We start from the raw sequence: 16,133 nt of genomic DNA on the forward strand, positions 1-16,133 counted from the left end.
AGTAAATCTTTTTACTTCTGGAGGTTAGAGTAAGGACATAAATAACCATTATTCAAAACACACGACACACTTGTGCATAAAGTTTTTATTTTTGTTGAAAATAGGTGTTTCCTACATATCTGATGTGATGTAGAGATAGATGAACTACACACTGACACTTCATACCAGGCATTTGCATCGTCTGTAGACCAAGGTGTCTGTGCATTTTAATGACTGGTTGGTTGAAACTGCCTCTTTGGGTGAGATTGATTGTACTCAATGTCAGTGTGACAGCACAACTTCATGCACACATCATCCACAGTATGTCAGCATTTGGGATCTTCTCCCCCAAAGGTGCAGATTATTTTTGTTTTAGACATTCGTTCATCTTTTCATTCATTCGTAGTTAGGCGGGCCTGTTCGACTCCTTCACAGTGGTGTCTGTTCGGATGCTCGGTGATCGGCCTTGCACCTTGTCAAAGAAGAAGAAGAAGTCCCAAAAAGTGCAATAAAGAAAAACACAAGCAGGAAGAAAAAGAGAGAGGAATAAACCGCTGAGCACGCTGCCATCTCTGCTTGGACCTGTGGCTGCTTTCCCAAAAGCGTTTTAGCACTGCGATCCTCTTTGTCGATGGCTTTTAGGATGCTTCTGGCACCGTGCTGCTTTTTGGGAAACCCCAGAAATTCTCTCCTGAATAATCACGGTGATGGATGTGGGAGGTCAAGTGTTGTTAACCTGCTTTGTCTATTCCTACATTTCCCACAATGCCCCTCCACTCTCTTCCCATCCATCACGTCTCTCGGTCTGGCTTGCTACTACTGCACGCTACAGGCGGGGCAGCAGGTGTGTCTCCGGTCCGGCAGAGGGCAGAAGTCCATCTGCCTGACGATCTCGGCGAAAAGCTCGTCCACCATGGACTTACTCTTAGCCGACGTCTCCATGAAGGGGCAGCCCCAGTCCTCGGCCAGGGCCTGGCCCTCGCTGGGGGACACCTCCCGCTCCTCCTCCAGGTCCACCTTGTTGCCCACCAGCACCACCGGCACCTGCTGGTACCTGCAGACGAAAAGGCAAGAGCAGTCCTTTGAGTTCTGTTTAATATAAGCACATTTTGAATGGCGACCCATTCGTGTTTAAAATCATTGTTTCCATCACGCACGGAGCACGTCTTGAAGCTTTTTTCCTCCCCAGCGTGAGCCATCAATACAAGGAAACCAGGCTGAGCAGAGTAATGGAATAAGTTATTGAATAATTGAATAAAGCTAATGTGCTGCTCTCACGTACACAGAGGACATGAACATTGGCCTAGGGAACAAAAATCCTTGAGCTTCGCATGCCACTGGCAAAAAGTAAAGTAGTCCCCGTGAGTGCAGCCGGAGCCCTTTAGATTTATTCCATTACAAGATATTTAATTTCACTCGGACACCCTTCATGTTTTCTCTGATTAAATAACTACACAATGTCAATTACAGCGTGTGTGTGTGTACATATTCTCACAGCAGGTAATGGCGCCGACCACCATCAATCATCCTTAAGTGCTTTCCAGGCTTATTGATCTGCTGGTGCTATTGAGAAACAGGCTCTTATCTACAGATTGGTGGCCCGCTGCCACATTCACTCAGCTGGGAGAAGAGCTGAGGCGTGGAAAAGAGCTGGCAAACCGGAGCAGTGAAGGACCTGCTGGAGCACCCTCCCTGTGAATGTAAGGCTGAGACACACACAAATGCCAAACACTTCCCTGCAGCTTGACATTTCCCCCCCTGTGCAACCCACACACACACACACACACATACACATACACAAACAGCAGCTGACCTCAGCAGGACAAGCATCCCACATTGGCCTGTGTGTGTGTGTGTGTTTGGAAAGCTGGAGTCTACAGCGTGTGAAGTGTGAACAAGGAGAGTGGACAAATGCAATCTGACAGGCTCGCAGGAGAAACTCTATATATATCTACAAAGACACAGGGAGAGCCAGCGTTCTGTGAGGGGGGGGGGGGGGTCCGTCACCAAAACTGCTCAGAAAGACGCCCTGCAGGGATTTACAAGCTGATGGCGTTATTACAGGGGAAACGGGGATAATAATCTCCCCCACAACAAATGACAAATATTTTTGGGGTGAACTGTCCCTTTAAGAAGCCCAGAAAAAAAAAAACAGCCAACTTGTTCCCGGTGCAGCATAATTATTGGACGCCATCTATAACAGGGATTAACAGCACAGTTGGAATGACTTGGCTGAAGCTGCCAGCTGTATGAATATGCAGCTTTTTGCATTGGATGGAAGCCATGTTGGATTTACGGGACTGACGGCAGCAGGTGGCTCCTAACAGAAAGGATTCCAGAAATAAGAGAGGGGTCACAGGTGGAGGTGCTCCACCCTTCACCTCTGCAGAAATAAGGCACACACATACAACCTCTGGGTACTACATATTTATTAGGACTACCTGCTGTGCTAAATAGCAACAGTGACGTCACATACACAGCACAGCGCCCCCCCCTCACCTGCAGGCGCCTCTTTGCACTGCATCTGCTGTTATTTAAGGAGTTGGAGCAGCCACACTGCGACAACCAGCCCTCTGACTGCGTCCGGGTACCATGGAGCAGGCGGATCTGGAGCGCGGATGATTCCACTCGGTTCTCATCCAACATGTGGGCGCAGCAGCGTGATGATCATAGAGGAGCTCCAGAGAGGAGGCAGTGCTCGGCAGTCTTCCCAGTTAAGAACAGGTGAGTGCCCAGCTGGGCTGCTTTGTGGTCCTTCCATCGGACACTCTTTTAATATTTTGCCCTTTTTATTTTCAGAGCAAATCCTGGGCGGGATCCACCTCCCTGGCTGGGGTAGACCCGAGCCCGGCACAGTCCAGAAGACAGACAGGTGAGCTCTGTTAGATAGAGGCGTTACCGTGCGTCACTTGTTGTGTGTGTGTGTGTGTGTGTAACCATGTGACCCCATTCATAAATCATGAGTACGTAGCATCCCCTTGGACTAACCTGGGATTAGTGTGATCACTTCTGAGTTTATTCTCACCTGAAAAGAAACTCCGTGTCCCAGAATTCAATCATAGCATCACTGAGGGGGAGACGCACTCCCATGATCCTTCACTGCTGCTGCTGCTGCTGCTGCTGGTCAAAAACACCACAGGGTGCCTTTAATGTTAGGATGACTCACAAACACTCTGATCTTTGTTGTTCCAGCTACACTGTGGGGAACCCCCAGATACACATCAAAGAATATGGAGCTTTGTAGCTTTAAGGGCTCATAAATCAGATCAATTGTTTCTGCATTAACTCCTTCAGCTCGGATCATTGTGTTACTTTGAGACGAGCGAGCATGGTGCAGTAAATACGTTAAACCCGCACTGACGATGAGCACTTTACTGGTGGCTCCCTCCTTCCTGATGGCGAACACTAAAAGCCTGCTAAAGGCCGCTGCCCCCTCTGGGATACATAGTTTAGGTCTCACTCAGCGGCGCGTGATGCTCACCTCCTGCTATTAGACACAGCATCAGTGCAGCGTGAAAACGGCCTTCCTCCTCCTCCTCCTCCTCCTCCATACCACTACAGACCTTAGCAGAGATTACTTGATAATGTGCAGGGTTACACCCAGATGTTTCCACAGATAGCGTGGGCCTTCCTAGATAAGAGTTGGATGAAAGGCTAGGGCAGCAGCAAGCAGCTGGTTAACAGTGAGGATGTGTAATATTTCAGACTATAGAGTTTCCCAGCTTTAAGCTAAGCTAACCTGATGCCAGCATCAGACAAACAGTTCTATAGTAGCTCCGTTCTTTCCCACACTGAGAGCCGTCCTGGTTTATATGCTTTACTAATGGAGGCCTGATGTCTTCTTGGCTTCCAACCCAACACAATCCCATTAAATTCTGGTGAGTGGGCACACACACACAGACTACATCTCTGTGTGTGGTGCTTGTTGTTAGCTGCTGGCTCAGCAAGAGCACGTTTGGGAGGGAGGGAGGCCGATCTCCTGCAAGACAGCTAATGGAGACCAGGAGCTGATTTTCTTAATGAGAGCCTGCAGCTCCTGCTCATATACAGCACGGATCCCTGCTTCCAGCCCAGAGTGCGAAATAAAAGTATGAAATATTTATAGGTATACACTGGAGGACGGCAGCGGCTGGTGCAGTGGAGCTGCAGCTGCTTTTTTTTTTGGGTGGCGGCTGGCTAGATTATTCATTTCAAAGGATTTCCCTCATGCACAGGGCCCCGGCTGAGCTGAGCATCATCAGCCGTGACGCCACAGGAGCACCGAGTTCACTCCAGTGATGGAGCCGCCCTGACCTGCATGGGTCAAATTATGCATTATTAAGACACAGTGTGCAGTTAGGTAAATATATATTCAAGTGTAAAGACACAGCTTTCACATCAGAGGGGCGGCGCTTCCAAAGTACTTTGATGAGGTGCATGAGTCAGAGATCAGATCTTGTCACTGGATGACTCACTGGTATCAGTCTCTGTTTCCTGTGCTGGATGCTAAGCTAAGCTAAGCTAGCCATGTCTGCAACCCTCAGGCTTGGTGCTGGTGGAGTTGTGGATGGACTCGATAACACCCGGCGCTGTTGGAGTTCAAATAACACCCATAATTCAGTGCCAAAAAAGAGAGCGAGATCTGAGCTTTCCCTCTCTCTCTCTCTCCCCGCCTGGGATGAGCTCAGCGGATTTGTTGAGTAATGGACTGGACTGATCAAAGCCATCCAGAGTCCCAGTGTGTGTGTGTGTGTGTGAATATGAAATGCAGTGAGGGTTCAGCGGGTTGCTGTGTGACAGGTGAGCCACAGATGGGCTTTTATGAAGAACATATGAGCTGAGCTGAAGCTTCTCACGAAGCACTGGAGGAGAGGATGCTGGAAAATCCTGCTTTGCTTTGAGGGACTTTAAGGGGGGCCCCCGGGTGGTACCATGTGGCACTCCAGAGTTAATCTAATTAAGTGACGTGTGGTGTGAAGGTGTCTCACCTTTTGACCCTGATGATCTGGTCTCTCATGGGCTTGATGTCCTGAAAACTTTGCTGGTTGACCAGGCTGTAGACCAGGATGAAGCCTTGGCCGTTCCTGATGTAGAGGTCCCTCATTGAGGCGAACTGCTCGGTGCCGGCTGTGTCCAGGATCTCCAGCACCGACGGAGAGGAGTCCACCTCGATCTCCTTCCTGTAGAAATCTTCAATGGTCGGGTCATACTTTTCTATAAATGTCCCGGTGACAAACTGCACCGTGAGCGCGGACTTCCCCACCCCGCCGCTGCCGAGCACCACCACCTTATACTCCCGCATCGCGCTCCTGCGGACCTAAACCCGGCATGCAGAGGAGAAAGGCTTCAGCAGCGGATGAAGGAAGCGCATCCCCCGGACTCAGACTGCGGGCATGACACACAGTAAATAAGGATGCAGCTACAGAGGAGGACGCTGGAGCATGCACAGCCTCTACTGAGATATTCCCACGCTATCTTGAAGGGACACCGTTCCAGAGGCATCCATAATGCAATAAGGCGACGGCGTGGTAAAAATAAGATCGGCTATTATTAGAAACAATGAGGCGGCACATCATTTCATTGTGCCGGCTAAACAGGAGGCTAACACCGCCTGTCTGCACACAGACAGCAGCAGCAGCAGCAGCAGGGGAGAAGCAGAGTTAAAGGCAGAGAGCCTATTTATCCCGAGGAAGACAACAGTGCCGGGAATCCACGCCTCTGCTCGGCGCATCCACTGGATGTTAGTGCTTCCTGGAATGTATGGAGGGCGATCAGTGCCACACCACAGCAGGGAGGAGAGGCGCTATAGAGAGGAAATGACATGACTTTCATTATAGAAAATGTCAAACTGATATTCAATAATAATAATAATAATAACATAATTCTGTCTGCTTATATTTGTCATTTAAAATTACAAATTAAAAATGATTTTTGCAGCTCCTAAAATATGGAAGCTGGCTCCTGAAGTCAGTTGCTTCCTCATCGTTAAATGCCAAACAACTCCTCTGATTAACACCATAAACTTTAAGGTTTAAACTCCCACAATCCTCCACTCCAGACAAGACGCCATCCTGAGTCAGCCTGTGGTTTCTTGAGCCCTTCCTTCCAGTGGTTTTAGTAACCCGTCATATGGATCTACTCCACTTAAATAACAGGAAATGACAAAAAAAAAAAATGGAAAAAAGAGCTTACTCGTCCCAGTGTGTCTTCTTATCATGTTTATCATCGGTGATGATGATGCTTTAGACAGATCACAGGACAAACAGCAGTTCATTTGATTTCTTTATTTCTTTCTTTCAATAGATTTTACACTATCTTGCTGGAACCAAAGAAACATTGGACTATAGAAACATAAAATATATGCAAAAAAAGAATACATTTAAAAATGGTTACATTGGAAAGTATAAATCTGAAGTTTAAATTCATGTCTGGTTGGTACACTGCAGCAAGGATGACACACAGTCACACGTCAGTCTCCGGTTGTAGTGGCCTCTGCTGGCTAAAGCTGTGAATAACACGCAGTTCCATTGTAAGGCAATGGGACGAAAAATAAACCAGAAATTAGGGACACCAAAAACACAGAGGAGTGACTCTTCCGTTGCAGTCGCCTCATCCACATATATATATATATATATATATATATTTTCGTTTGGCCGCGTGACGTGCACATCCAAAACTGATGTCGGATAGAAATGTTCGAAAAGAAATTGCAAGGGGATTAAAAACAGACAACCTTAAGCACGATCGACTCAAGATAAGGCAAAGTGTTTGGATAAGCTGAGTCTGCTCAGTTGACCAACTGCTCAGAAAGTGCTTTTTTTTACCATCAGTCAATCATTGCCGACACATTAAAAAAAAAAAAATCAAATAAACATAACATCTCCATACACAAGGGCATCACCAGATGAGGACATTTTTTTGTGTGTGTACAGACATTTGTTTTCCACTAGAAACATTCAGTATTTAGTAAGAAAAGAAAAAACTTCCCATGCAACATGTTGAGTTAAAGTCATCTGCTTCTGATTGATGAACAGATTTACTCTTAAAGGAACCACGTCTTTTAAACAATATGAAAGTGCAATCCTAAACTAGTGATACATCGCCTCGAATAGAACGTCTCCGTGTGGAACCTACAGGTCCTTTGTCAGGGGAAGAGTTGTACATCTGAACTTATCAATTTATAGATTATTTCATTCTTATTTATAGAGATATAATATATATATATATTTATATATATATATTTATATGTAATCTATGTAACATTGATGACTTTAAATCTATAAGTGTTACAGTCACAGCACTATACAGGCTGTTATTTGCTAATGAAAATATTAGGTCGTAATCTCAGTGAAGAATAAGAAATGTTTTTTTTTTGTTTTGTTTTTTTTTATAATCTACCTTGTGTACAGTGTTCTAGCAAAAACAAAAAAACAAAAAATCAACTTAACAATGTCATTTACAAAAATACCCAACTTTAGTAATTGCAACATTTGGTTGCCACAGCAACAACTTAATATTGTTATGAAATACTATTATACTAGAGTGAAAAGTACATCTTTTTTGAAATTTTTTTTTTTTGGTAAAATGTCATCTATACAATAAACATTATGTTTTTTTTCTCCAACAACACAAGCAACTCTATATCTATGCTCATTACTGCAACGCATTGAACTGTTTTATATCGATGAGAAGGCAAGAGAGATCCAGTAGCTTTTCCTCCCTGGGTGGGTGTTTTTTTTTTTTTGTTTTTTTTTTTTTGTTTGTTTAGATTTTAAAGATGCCCGCCCCTCACACACACTCTCACACACACACACACACACACACACACACACGTGTGCCGCTTCTCATTCGCTGACCTGGCAGGTTAGACCTTGAAATGACCAACCGTGCAGAACGTAGCACAGCTCAATAAATTACATTCATTTCAAAATAGAATAGTTTACAACAATGTTTTTTCTTTTTTCTTTGACTAAAATTTGACCAAGAAGTAACATAAAGATAAATTACAACAAAATAGAACTTTTACCACCTTCCACAAATATTACATACAAATCATAATGCATGTGATTGTTGTGGATTGTCAATGTTAATCAAGCACCATGAAATTACATCTGATTTTGTAAATAAAAATTTAGAATTCTTAAAAATGGCAAAAAAAAAAAAAAAAAAAAGTCTGGTGTGAAATTTCTGAAATGTGGTGATGGAGGGTTTCAGGGGTGTGTGAACAAACTCTGATAGTAGACACAACACAAAACTTTAAATAACTCTGAATACATTTCTAGAACCATGAATATAAACTCTCAAAATAAGAGACACTTTTACACACATTACACAGTTTACAATACATGTGTTTATCCTCACTCCTGTTCCCCGTGTAAACTACTCCAACCGCTGTAAGAAATGACGGTACACTGTGGAAGTCACCACACATTCTACAAAGCTATTTTTGATTTGTCTTTCTTTTTGTTTTCATAAAGTCACTTGTGATGTTGATGAGCGGGTTGCTAGGAAACGGGTTTTCCAGCAGCAAATGTGACGTCTTTCCTCGTCCCTCCCCCTCCAAAAAAAGTCTGTGACAGCCAGTGTGTTGTGTGTCTGTGATGTTTTAAGTGATGCACTCCGGATGTTGTTGATGAGCATTTCTTAGGCACTTCTACAGTTTTTTTTCTAAAATGGAACAGGATTATCGGTGATAGTGGGGTTGGACAGGACAACCGACGGTCACAGATAGCCCTCCAGTCGAAGTTCAAGTCATCTTTTTGCTTGACGAGTGTCGTCAAATGCACCGTTTTTTTTTTGTTGTTGTTTTTTTTTTTGTTTTTAGTCTTAGCACTTAATCCCCCCCTCCCCTCCACGCCTCCAGAAAAACCTACTCCTACCAGGCCTGGTGTTGCCATCACCTGCTAGACCTTGCTTCAAGTCTCAGTCTGCCGGCAGACCATCAGTCTCCAGATACACACACACACACACATACACACACAAGCAAACAAACATACAAGGCTTGGTATGTCTGGAACAAACCCTCAAGCTTTGTTGAGCCCTTGGCACAGACCCGAGCCTGTTAGGCTTTTTCTCGGTAATGGCCACGACTATCTCCCGCCGTCCTTTTGACTGCATGCAAAAACCCGTGCACAATCTATCCCACAAACAACAGAACCCAGCACCACAACAACGCAAGGGTTAGTGGGATGTATTTGCAGTGTGGGCAATGGCAAAAGGGGAAAAAAAACAACAAACAAGAGTTTTGGAGGTTGACTCCACCGACCTCTTCCAAGCCTCAAACTTTGGCAAGATGTTTCTGGAGATGAAAAACGTTGGCAGGAAGGCGGCAGGATGAGCTTCAGCATGGCATCGTAACAGCATCTGTGGCCGATGAGAGGGGAGGAGCCCGAGCCTGTCTGCTCTGAAGGACATTCAGCTTTGTAGAGAGAGAGAGACAGAGAGACGAACAGCGAAACCCTCCTGAAAGCGCAGAGTGCGTAGGTGTGGCTGTGCATGGGTTTTCTGTGACCAACGTGACGCACTATACTTCTCACATAGTGCAAATCGAACACCGTTTCTTTCTTTCCTAACCGAAGGGATGAACATTGTGCAGAGGTTTCCGGAATAAATATGCGAGAAGGGCTATTTTGTTGTCAAATTTGACGGCTAAAGTGTGTCTGCTATGTATGTACTATACATCATGATTTTATGTTTTTTATGTTCATAGTTTTTTTTCTAGCAATACATACAGTATATATCTTTTTTTTTTTTCTGTGTGTGTGTGTTACACTGGCACTGCAGTTCTTACGGTTAAACTGAAGTGTTACAGTCTTAGCATGCGGGTTGCTGGACTTCTATGGGAGAGGTAAGGTAGTATTTACAGAGGGGCTGTTTTGGGTTTCCTAGTGCAGCTTCGTGACACTCCGTTCCCGTCCTTACTTCAGAATAATCTGCAAGACACAGAGAGGAGGAGCATGTTAGGGACGATTCTTACAATAACAAAAAACATATGGAGTGACACTTTAGCTGTGTTTTGATTATTAAAAATAAAAGCATTGATGTTTTTGGGTAACGGTATTTGCCTGTCTGTCTAATATAGGCTGCAGTATGCTTCAAAAAAAGACGTCATGTGACCAACTCTACACAGAGGTAAATAGTCCTGAAACTTTCTTTACATCCAAATGTAAACAAACATGGTAATTGTGACCACGGTATGTATTTTTTTTTTCCCCAGTGGGAGTGAGTGACTGCTGAAGAGGAGGCTCTGATGGGGCGCCTCTGTTCAAGTTTTCCTTCAGTTTCTTTGAAGCACACTGAGCCCTTAAAGCAAAACAGCAGGCGGAGAACACTAACAACAATATCCCATAAAGGTCAGGTAAGCACAGATAAATGTTTTCTGTCAGAATGTGGTAACGCCACCTGCCTGCTGTTCCATGCAGATAAGTGCAAAAGCGTCTTAACTCTTATGAAATAGCAATTTGACCCTGGTCTGCCCACCGGTGTGTACTCTCTCCTTAAGGAGATAAAGATTAATCCACTTTACAACAAAAGAGAGAAAAGAAAGATTGGAGAAGGGGAGAAAGGTAGAAGAGCTGCTGGCTGCCATCATGTGGGCCTGCCGGTGGCAGCAAGCCAATGCAGGACAAGGTGCACATGGTGCTTGTTAATAGACAATGGACGACCCGGCAAAGGACAGAAGCCACTGGTCACATCACACATCACAGAAGGTCACCAACAGTGGGAGAGAGTGTGATGTGCGCTGAGGCACTGAGAGGAAAGCCGGCTGCACAGTGCAGTGTGGAAAAGGGAAGTCACTTCAGGGGGATTAACCAGACAGGGCGGCACAAACAAACTGTTTACAGGTCCAGTTTGATGCAGCGATTATTAGCAGCCCAGAACAAGTGAGGAGGAGAGCATGTGGAAATGATGTGCTGTGTGTTTGAAGTGTTGATGAAAATCAGATTATTATTAGGATTACATGTATATAGTGGCCTAGTATTATTAACTGAGATAAAAGTTTTGGCGAGACTAGTCCCTGGTCCTTAAGTTTGACACCCTATCTACCCATCTATTCTCCTGACGGTACAATATTATGACAGCAGAGGGCGCTGCAGCCCCACAGTTCCCAGCCAAAGCAGTGTGACGTTACCAGAAATCCCAGCAAAGCCATGCGTGGTTAATATGTGCTGGGACACGGAATGATGTGATTGGCTGGTGCTTGTCATGTTACATTAATGAATCACAGAGTCATGAGTTGACCAGACTGTGAACCTGTTGACATGTCTGCTGCATCCAGGATGCAGACACGGACCTCATCCGCTCAAAACATCGCATGGTGATGCTTTAAGATGCTAGGTAATAATTTAGGAGATGCTGAGAGGTGGTTTTCCAGCAAAGACGGTGACATCAACGGCATGTGATTTTACCAAACAGCCCGTGTGAGGAACCATATGATTGGGATGACTATAGTGAACAAGGTGCGCACTGTGTGCAGCACAGCTGATGATTACAAGGGTTAACTGTGTCCTAGCTGGAGGGATCTTTCAGAAGGTGGGGAGGGAGGGGGGCAGCAGACGGAGACAGACAGCGAGGGCTGACGTCAGTGTTTCTCTGGCTCCCTGTCCCACATGCATCTTTAAAGAGCAGCTCTGCTTCCTGCTGCTACTGCTGCTGCATGCCAATTACAGGAAGAGACGGTGACTCACAGGAAGTGCACACAAGGCTGGCCTATGAGGGGCAATAAAGCACAGAGTGGTGGGACAATATTCATGGTGAGGAAATACGTAGTTTTGAGATTGATTTGTTCAATTTCAGAGGGGATACAGACATTTGAAAAGACTCTTATAATAATATAAAAGTAGTAGTCAGAACTGTAACCATAGTAATTTATGTATTTTCCATGTTCCCCCTCTTGCTGCAAAGAGGATTTCTACCTGCGTAACACTTTTCATCTGCGTGTCCTCGAGCCACCTTTTAAAGAGAACTACCAGTAAATGATTGCCAGCTGTGTGAGGCCAGAGTGCCAGCATTGTGCTAAAATTTCCAGGTTTTTAAATGGGGCACGCATGCGTCAGTCTGGCACTGAAACCTGGCCCCCGCTTCCCTGGCTCCTGCTGACACATGGCAACAGGAGAGCTGCCCATCAGAGGCCATTTTTAGACAGCTTCTGTGATCATTTTTCCTGCGACTGCCTCGCCCCTGACAAGCGCAGCCTCCTTACATGATTTACTTGCCCTTTCATCCTGCAACCAGGAAAAAGGTAAAAAGGTGAAACTGGGAAAGGAAGGAAAAGATCCGACATGGCGGCTGTTAGGAATGGCCTCTCTGTGTATGTGTGTGTTTGTGTGTTTGCGGAGCACACAAGCAATACAGATGACGCCCCTGCTGCAGATGGAGAGGCTTATTTGACAACAAGAAAAGTGGAAAATAAAACTTAGAACGTGCAAAACAAAAACCAGGAAGTAGTGCAACACAACACAACTACTACTTGCAAATGTAGGAGCTCTGAAGAAGTGCTTGTCGAGAGCTCCTTAAGGATGCTCCTTCAGGTAGCCCGGTCTGGTTTAAATTCTCTGGAAAACACCCAGTGCATGTGTAACAGGGAGAGGCCGGGTGTGGGGCTCAGCTGCAGGTTACTGCAGCTCACTATTAGAAGGTAGTACTTATTCAGAGCTCCAGGGACTGATGAAAGAAAGCTTTAAAAGGAGCAAACCTGATTGGCTGGTGCTGTTGCTGCGTAGGGGACACTTGTGGCAGGAGTTGTTGCTGCAGAGACAGTAGCAGGCGTAGCACTGTACATCATTGGGACTTTGTTTTGAGGGTAGGAAAGGGGGTGAGGGAGGGAGGGAGGGAGAGTGAAGTAGGGAGGTGGTAGCAATGGACAGGTAGGTGGAGCGTTATGGTAACCACGGCAACAGTGCGTGTCGACGTTTATTGATGTTGTTGACGGTGGTGGAGGCGGATGTTACAGAGAGCCAGCAAGCCATCGTTAGGGTTACACCGGCAGATGGCATGCAACCATTCACAATGCAAAGCAAAGAGGACAGAAAGAAAGAAAGAAAGAAAAAGAGAGCATGGGAGAAACAATAAAAAAAAAAACAAGAGGAGAGAAGCTGATTACAATCACAAGTAAGGAAATTTATATGGAAAATCAGTTTGCTGTTTTTCCCAGAGAAGTTAAAGGGGGTACAGGACACCGATTCTAACAAATCAATGCCATTTCTGGCAGCAGAGATTGGAATCTGAGTTTTTAAATCCATGTGGGCTGACAAGCTGAGCAGCAGGGAGATGCCAGACACTCAGGCCAAAAAACATGCACTTTTGATGAAATATTCAGTTAAAAAAAAAAAAAATCATTATTACGATTTTGCTAATAATTGACATATTAGACAAACGTTCTCTGGGAAACTGATTTAAATTTCCTGATCAACACAGCACAGCAAACAGACAGAAGCTATCCTACAGCTTTAGAACAGATCAGTACTTTATCCAGACTTAAATCATTAACAAACAGTCATTAGCAAAGAAAGGCATCAGTAGTGAAACAAGACCCTAAAAGTCTTCCAGGTGAAACAAAATGGACGCAAAATGCAAACTCTGCATAGTAAAATGTTTCATCACCTTTTGCAGGGAGGGATGATGCGATGACATTTTGTCTCACCTGCAAGATACTGCCCACTCATCCCTTCCCTCCCCTCCACTCCCACTTAAAATCAAGATTAGTGTGTGTGTGTGTGTGAGTGTGAGAGAGAGCAATGGGAAGGTCAGGACCTACCAAGACTGCTAGCAGGAGTCATGCACAAGACTGACCCTGTTGTGTTCATGCAGAGAAAGACAGAGAAAGAAGAGAGGAGGAGGAGGAGGGAGACAGAGAGGGAAATAAATGGGTTAATTGAGAGGGAGGAGAACAACACGGTTAGACAAGACCAAATGAATAAATAAATAATTAAATAAATAAAGCTCCAAGCCTTCACTCAGCTCAGATACTATTGTTACAGATTATTATGAATGCATTAGCAAGCAGAGGAATTCCCCGATTAAGTGAGTGATATTGCAGCAGCTCGGCTGGTTCTATATATTTGATATATTCACACACATATTGACACTTTTATATGTATTATTGTACGTTTTTTCCTTAAGACAAAGAGTTAAAAGTGTTCTATGTGCTAGTAAGATCAGAATGAAATTTCAGAGGTGAACTGAACCAGCAGCATCATGCAGAGTCAGTGCAATGACGTGCACAGGCTTCCATCCAGAGCCAAATCAAATAAAAGATGGGTAGGGTTCACTGCACCGGAGTCATTCAGTTATGCGTCTGTCATACCAATATTAAAAGTAAAACGTCAAATATCCTGAGACAGCTTCTTTTTTTTTTTTTTGTGCAGAAACACCACCCATTTCAAAAGGAACAGATTAGAACGTGACCCAGGGCTACTACACTACACACGGATACACAGGGAGGGAGGGGGAGATGAAGAGCCTGCTAGGCATCTCACCCCAAGGGAGACAAAAAGAGCAGGACGTAAGCGCGAGGGGGTAAGTCTGATCCTCGTGCTAGCATATTAGCAGCAGTTAACGTATTTAGCGTGTGATCCCATAGGCCCTTAAGGTAGTGTTAGTTTCTGTGTGAGTGCAGAGTCTGTTGTGGGAAAAGATCTAAAGGGAAATAAGGGGGGGAAAAAAAAACTATGTTAATCCTAAATGCATACAATGGAAATGTGTAAATGTGGCCTAAAGATAGAGAGTATTTTGTCATAGGTGATTTCCATGCCTGTGCTTGTATCTGCGTGTGTGTGTGTGTGTGTGTGTGGATTGGCCGCTCTTACCTGTGGGAAAGAAAGCGGGCTGCTGGAGCTGTGCGTTGGCCAGCGCCTGCTGGTAGTGCAAAACACTGGGGTTGAACAGGGAGGTCGCTCCGTTGCTCTTCTCAAGTGCTGGTCTCTTTGGTAGGGGCTGGAGGACGCCATGGGGGAACGCCTAACCACCCAAAACACACACACACACACACACACACACGACAGAAGCACAGTCGATTTGAACTGTATACTCAAACAAGTCAACACTATTATCTTCTAAATCTGTTATTTGTCTATGCACAGCACAACAAAATGGAAACCTGCTGTAACTATTACAAGGACAGTGAGAAACTACAACGTAGCATCAACAACAGGTTCAAAAAATATTTTAACATTACGTTATAGTTTTAAAAAAAATATGCACGATACAGTCTAGAATTGCCACTGGTGATCATAAATCATAAATATTTTATACATTAAAGTGTCTTACAGGGTTTCACCAAAAACAAAAGAGCCAAATTAAATTTTTGTGAGTGGCTACAGTACAATTAAAGAAGCTACATGCAAAGCAAAAGGTGAAAGGTCAAAGTACCAGGTCTACAGTTGCCTCGAGGGGTCGCTTCATTGCTTTGGCAGTCGACTGAGTCTTTAATTAGCAGGCAGCGAGCACATGATGGCAGTGGGCCAATGGGATTCAAGCGTATTAACATACAGGTAACAGCAAGCAGAGGTGCGTCATGGGGGACAGCATTGCATTGTGGATAGGTGAGAAGGAAAAAAACAAAAACAAAAATAATCTGAATGCAAGTATACCACATACAAAACAATAGGCATGCACATAAACAAAAAACTGTTTTGTTTACTTTATAAAGAAACATTTGCTACTTGTTGAATTAGTACAAAAGCCAAAAAAAACAAAAAAAAAGCATCTATATTAAACCTTTGGTTAAAAAAAAAGCAAGACTCTATGACGTACACTTAAAACTACTGGGAGAGCATTTAGTAGTAAAACTTTAAAAGTATCTACTCGAGAACAAAAAGCAGTAAACACAACTTGACTACAAGTACTGTCACTACATTTCTACACACACATTAGTTACAGTGCTCCTTGGAGTACTCTATGTGACGATGTGAGGTGGGTTTGGGGCCTAAGGACATGAATGACGGATCAGGATGTGAGCGCTTTCGCCGTTCTGTCACAGCACGATGAAAAGCAAGTTTACCAATCACATCCTTTTTCTACAGTGTTTCACAGACTACACCTGCATCATCAGGGCACGGGGCTTTGTTAGTGCAGTGAGTTACGGTTTAACAATGTGGAGCTCTGTTTATTGATATAAACTAGAAGCACAGACGATTATTTGGAAACTGGTCTAAAACGGCAACAAGAACAGTTTT

At 44.4% G+C, this 16,133-nt stretch overlaps 2 protein-coding genes across 13 annotated transcripts in view; both read right to left on the reverse strand.

Moving 5' to 3' along the window:
- Positions 1-88: 88 nt before the first annotated feature.
- Positions 89-5,697, reverse strand: LOC114452492 (ras-related protein Rap-2a-like). The gene is made up of 2 exons (XM_028431829.1): positions 4,947-5,697; positions 89-1,033 (listed from the first exon to the last, which is right to left on the reverse strand). The coding sequence occupies exons 1-2, from the start codon at positions 5,258-5,260 to the stop codon at positions 796-798; spliced, it is 552 nt and encodes a 183-aa protein (XP_028287630.1). The 5' UTR covers positions 5,261-5,697; the 3' UTR covers positions 89-795.
- A 1,611-nt stretch (positions 5,698-7,308) lies between these two features.
- Positions 7,309-16,133, reverse strand: part of LOC114452402 (muscleblind-like protein 2a) — a 41,244-nt gene continuing 32,419 nt past the window's right edge. For 2 of the 12 annotated variants that reach the window (XM_028431715.1, XM_028431707.1), the window contains exons 6-10: positions 15,328-15,381; positions 14,766-14,916; positions 13,715-13,750; positions 12,653-12,747; positions 7,309-9,890 (exon numbers count right to left, since the gene is read on the reverse strand). In XM_028431715.1, coding sequence (XP_028287516.1) covers positions 9,876-9,890; positions 12,653-12,747; positions 13,715-13,750; positions 14,766-14,916; positions 15,328-15,381 — 351 coding nt within the window. In that variant the 3' untranslated portion in view covers positions 7,309-9,875. Of the gene's footprint in view, positions 9,891-12,652; positions 14,596-14,765; positions 14,917-15,327; positions 15,382-16,133 lie in introns of those variants that run through there. The other 10 variants (XM_028431738.1, XM_028431747.1, XM_028431753.1 and 7 more) reach the window with 10 other exon arrangements.

Source organism: Parambassis ranga, chromosome 2 (genome assembly GCF_900634625.1).
Source record: "Parambassis ranga chromosome 2, fParRan2.1, whole genome shotgun sequence".
Lineage (NCBI taxonomy): Eukaryota > Metazoa > Chordata > Actinopteri > Ambassidae > Parambassis > Parambassis ranga.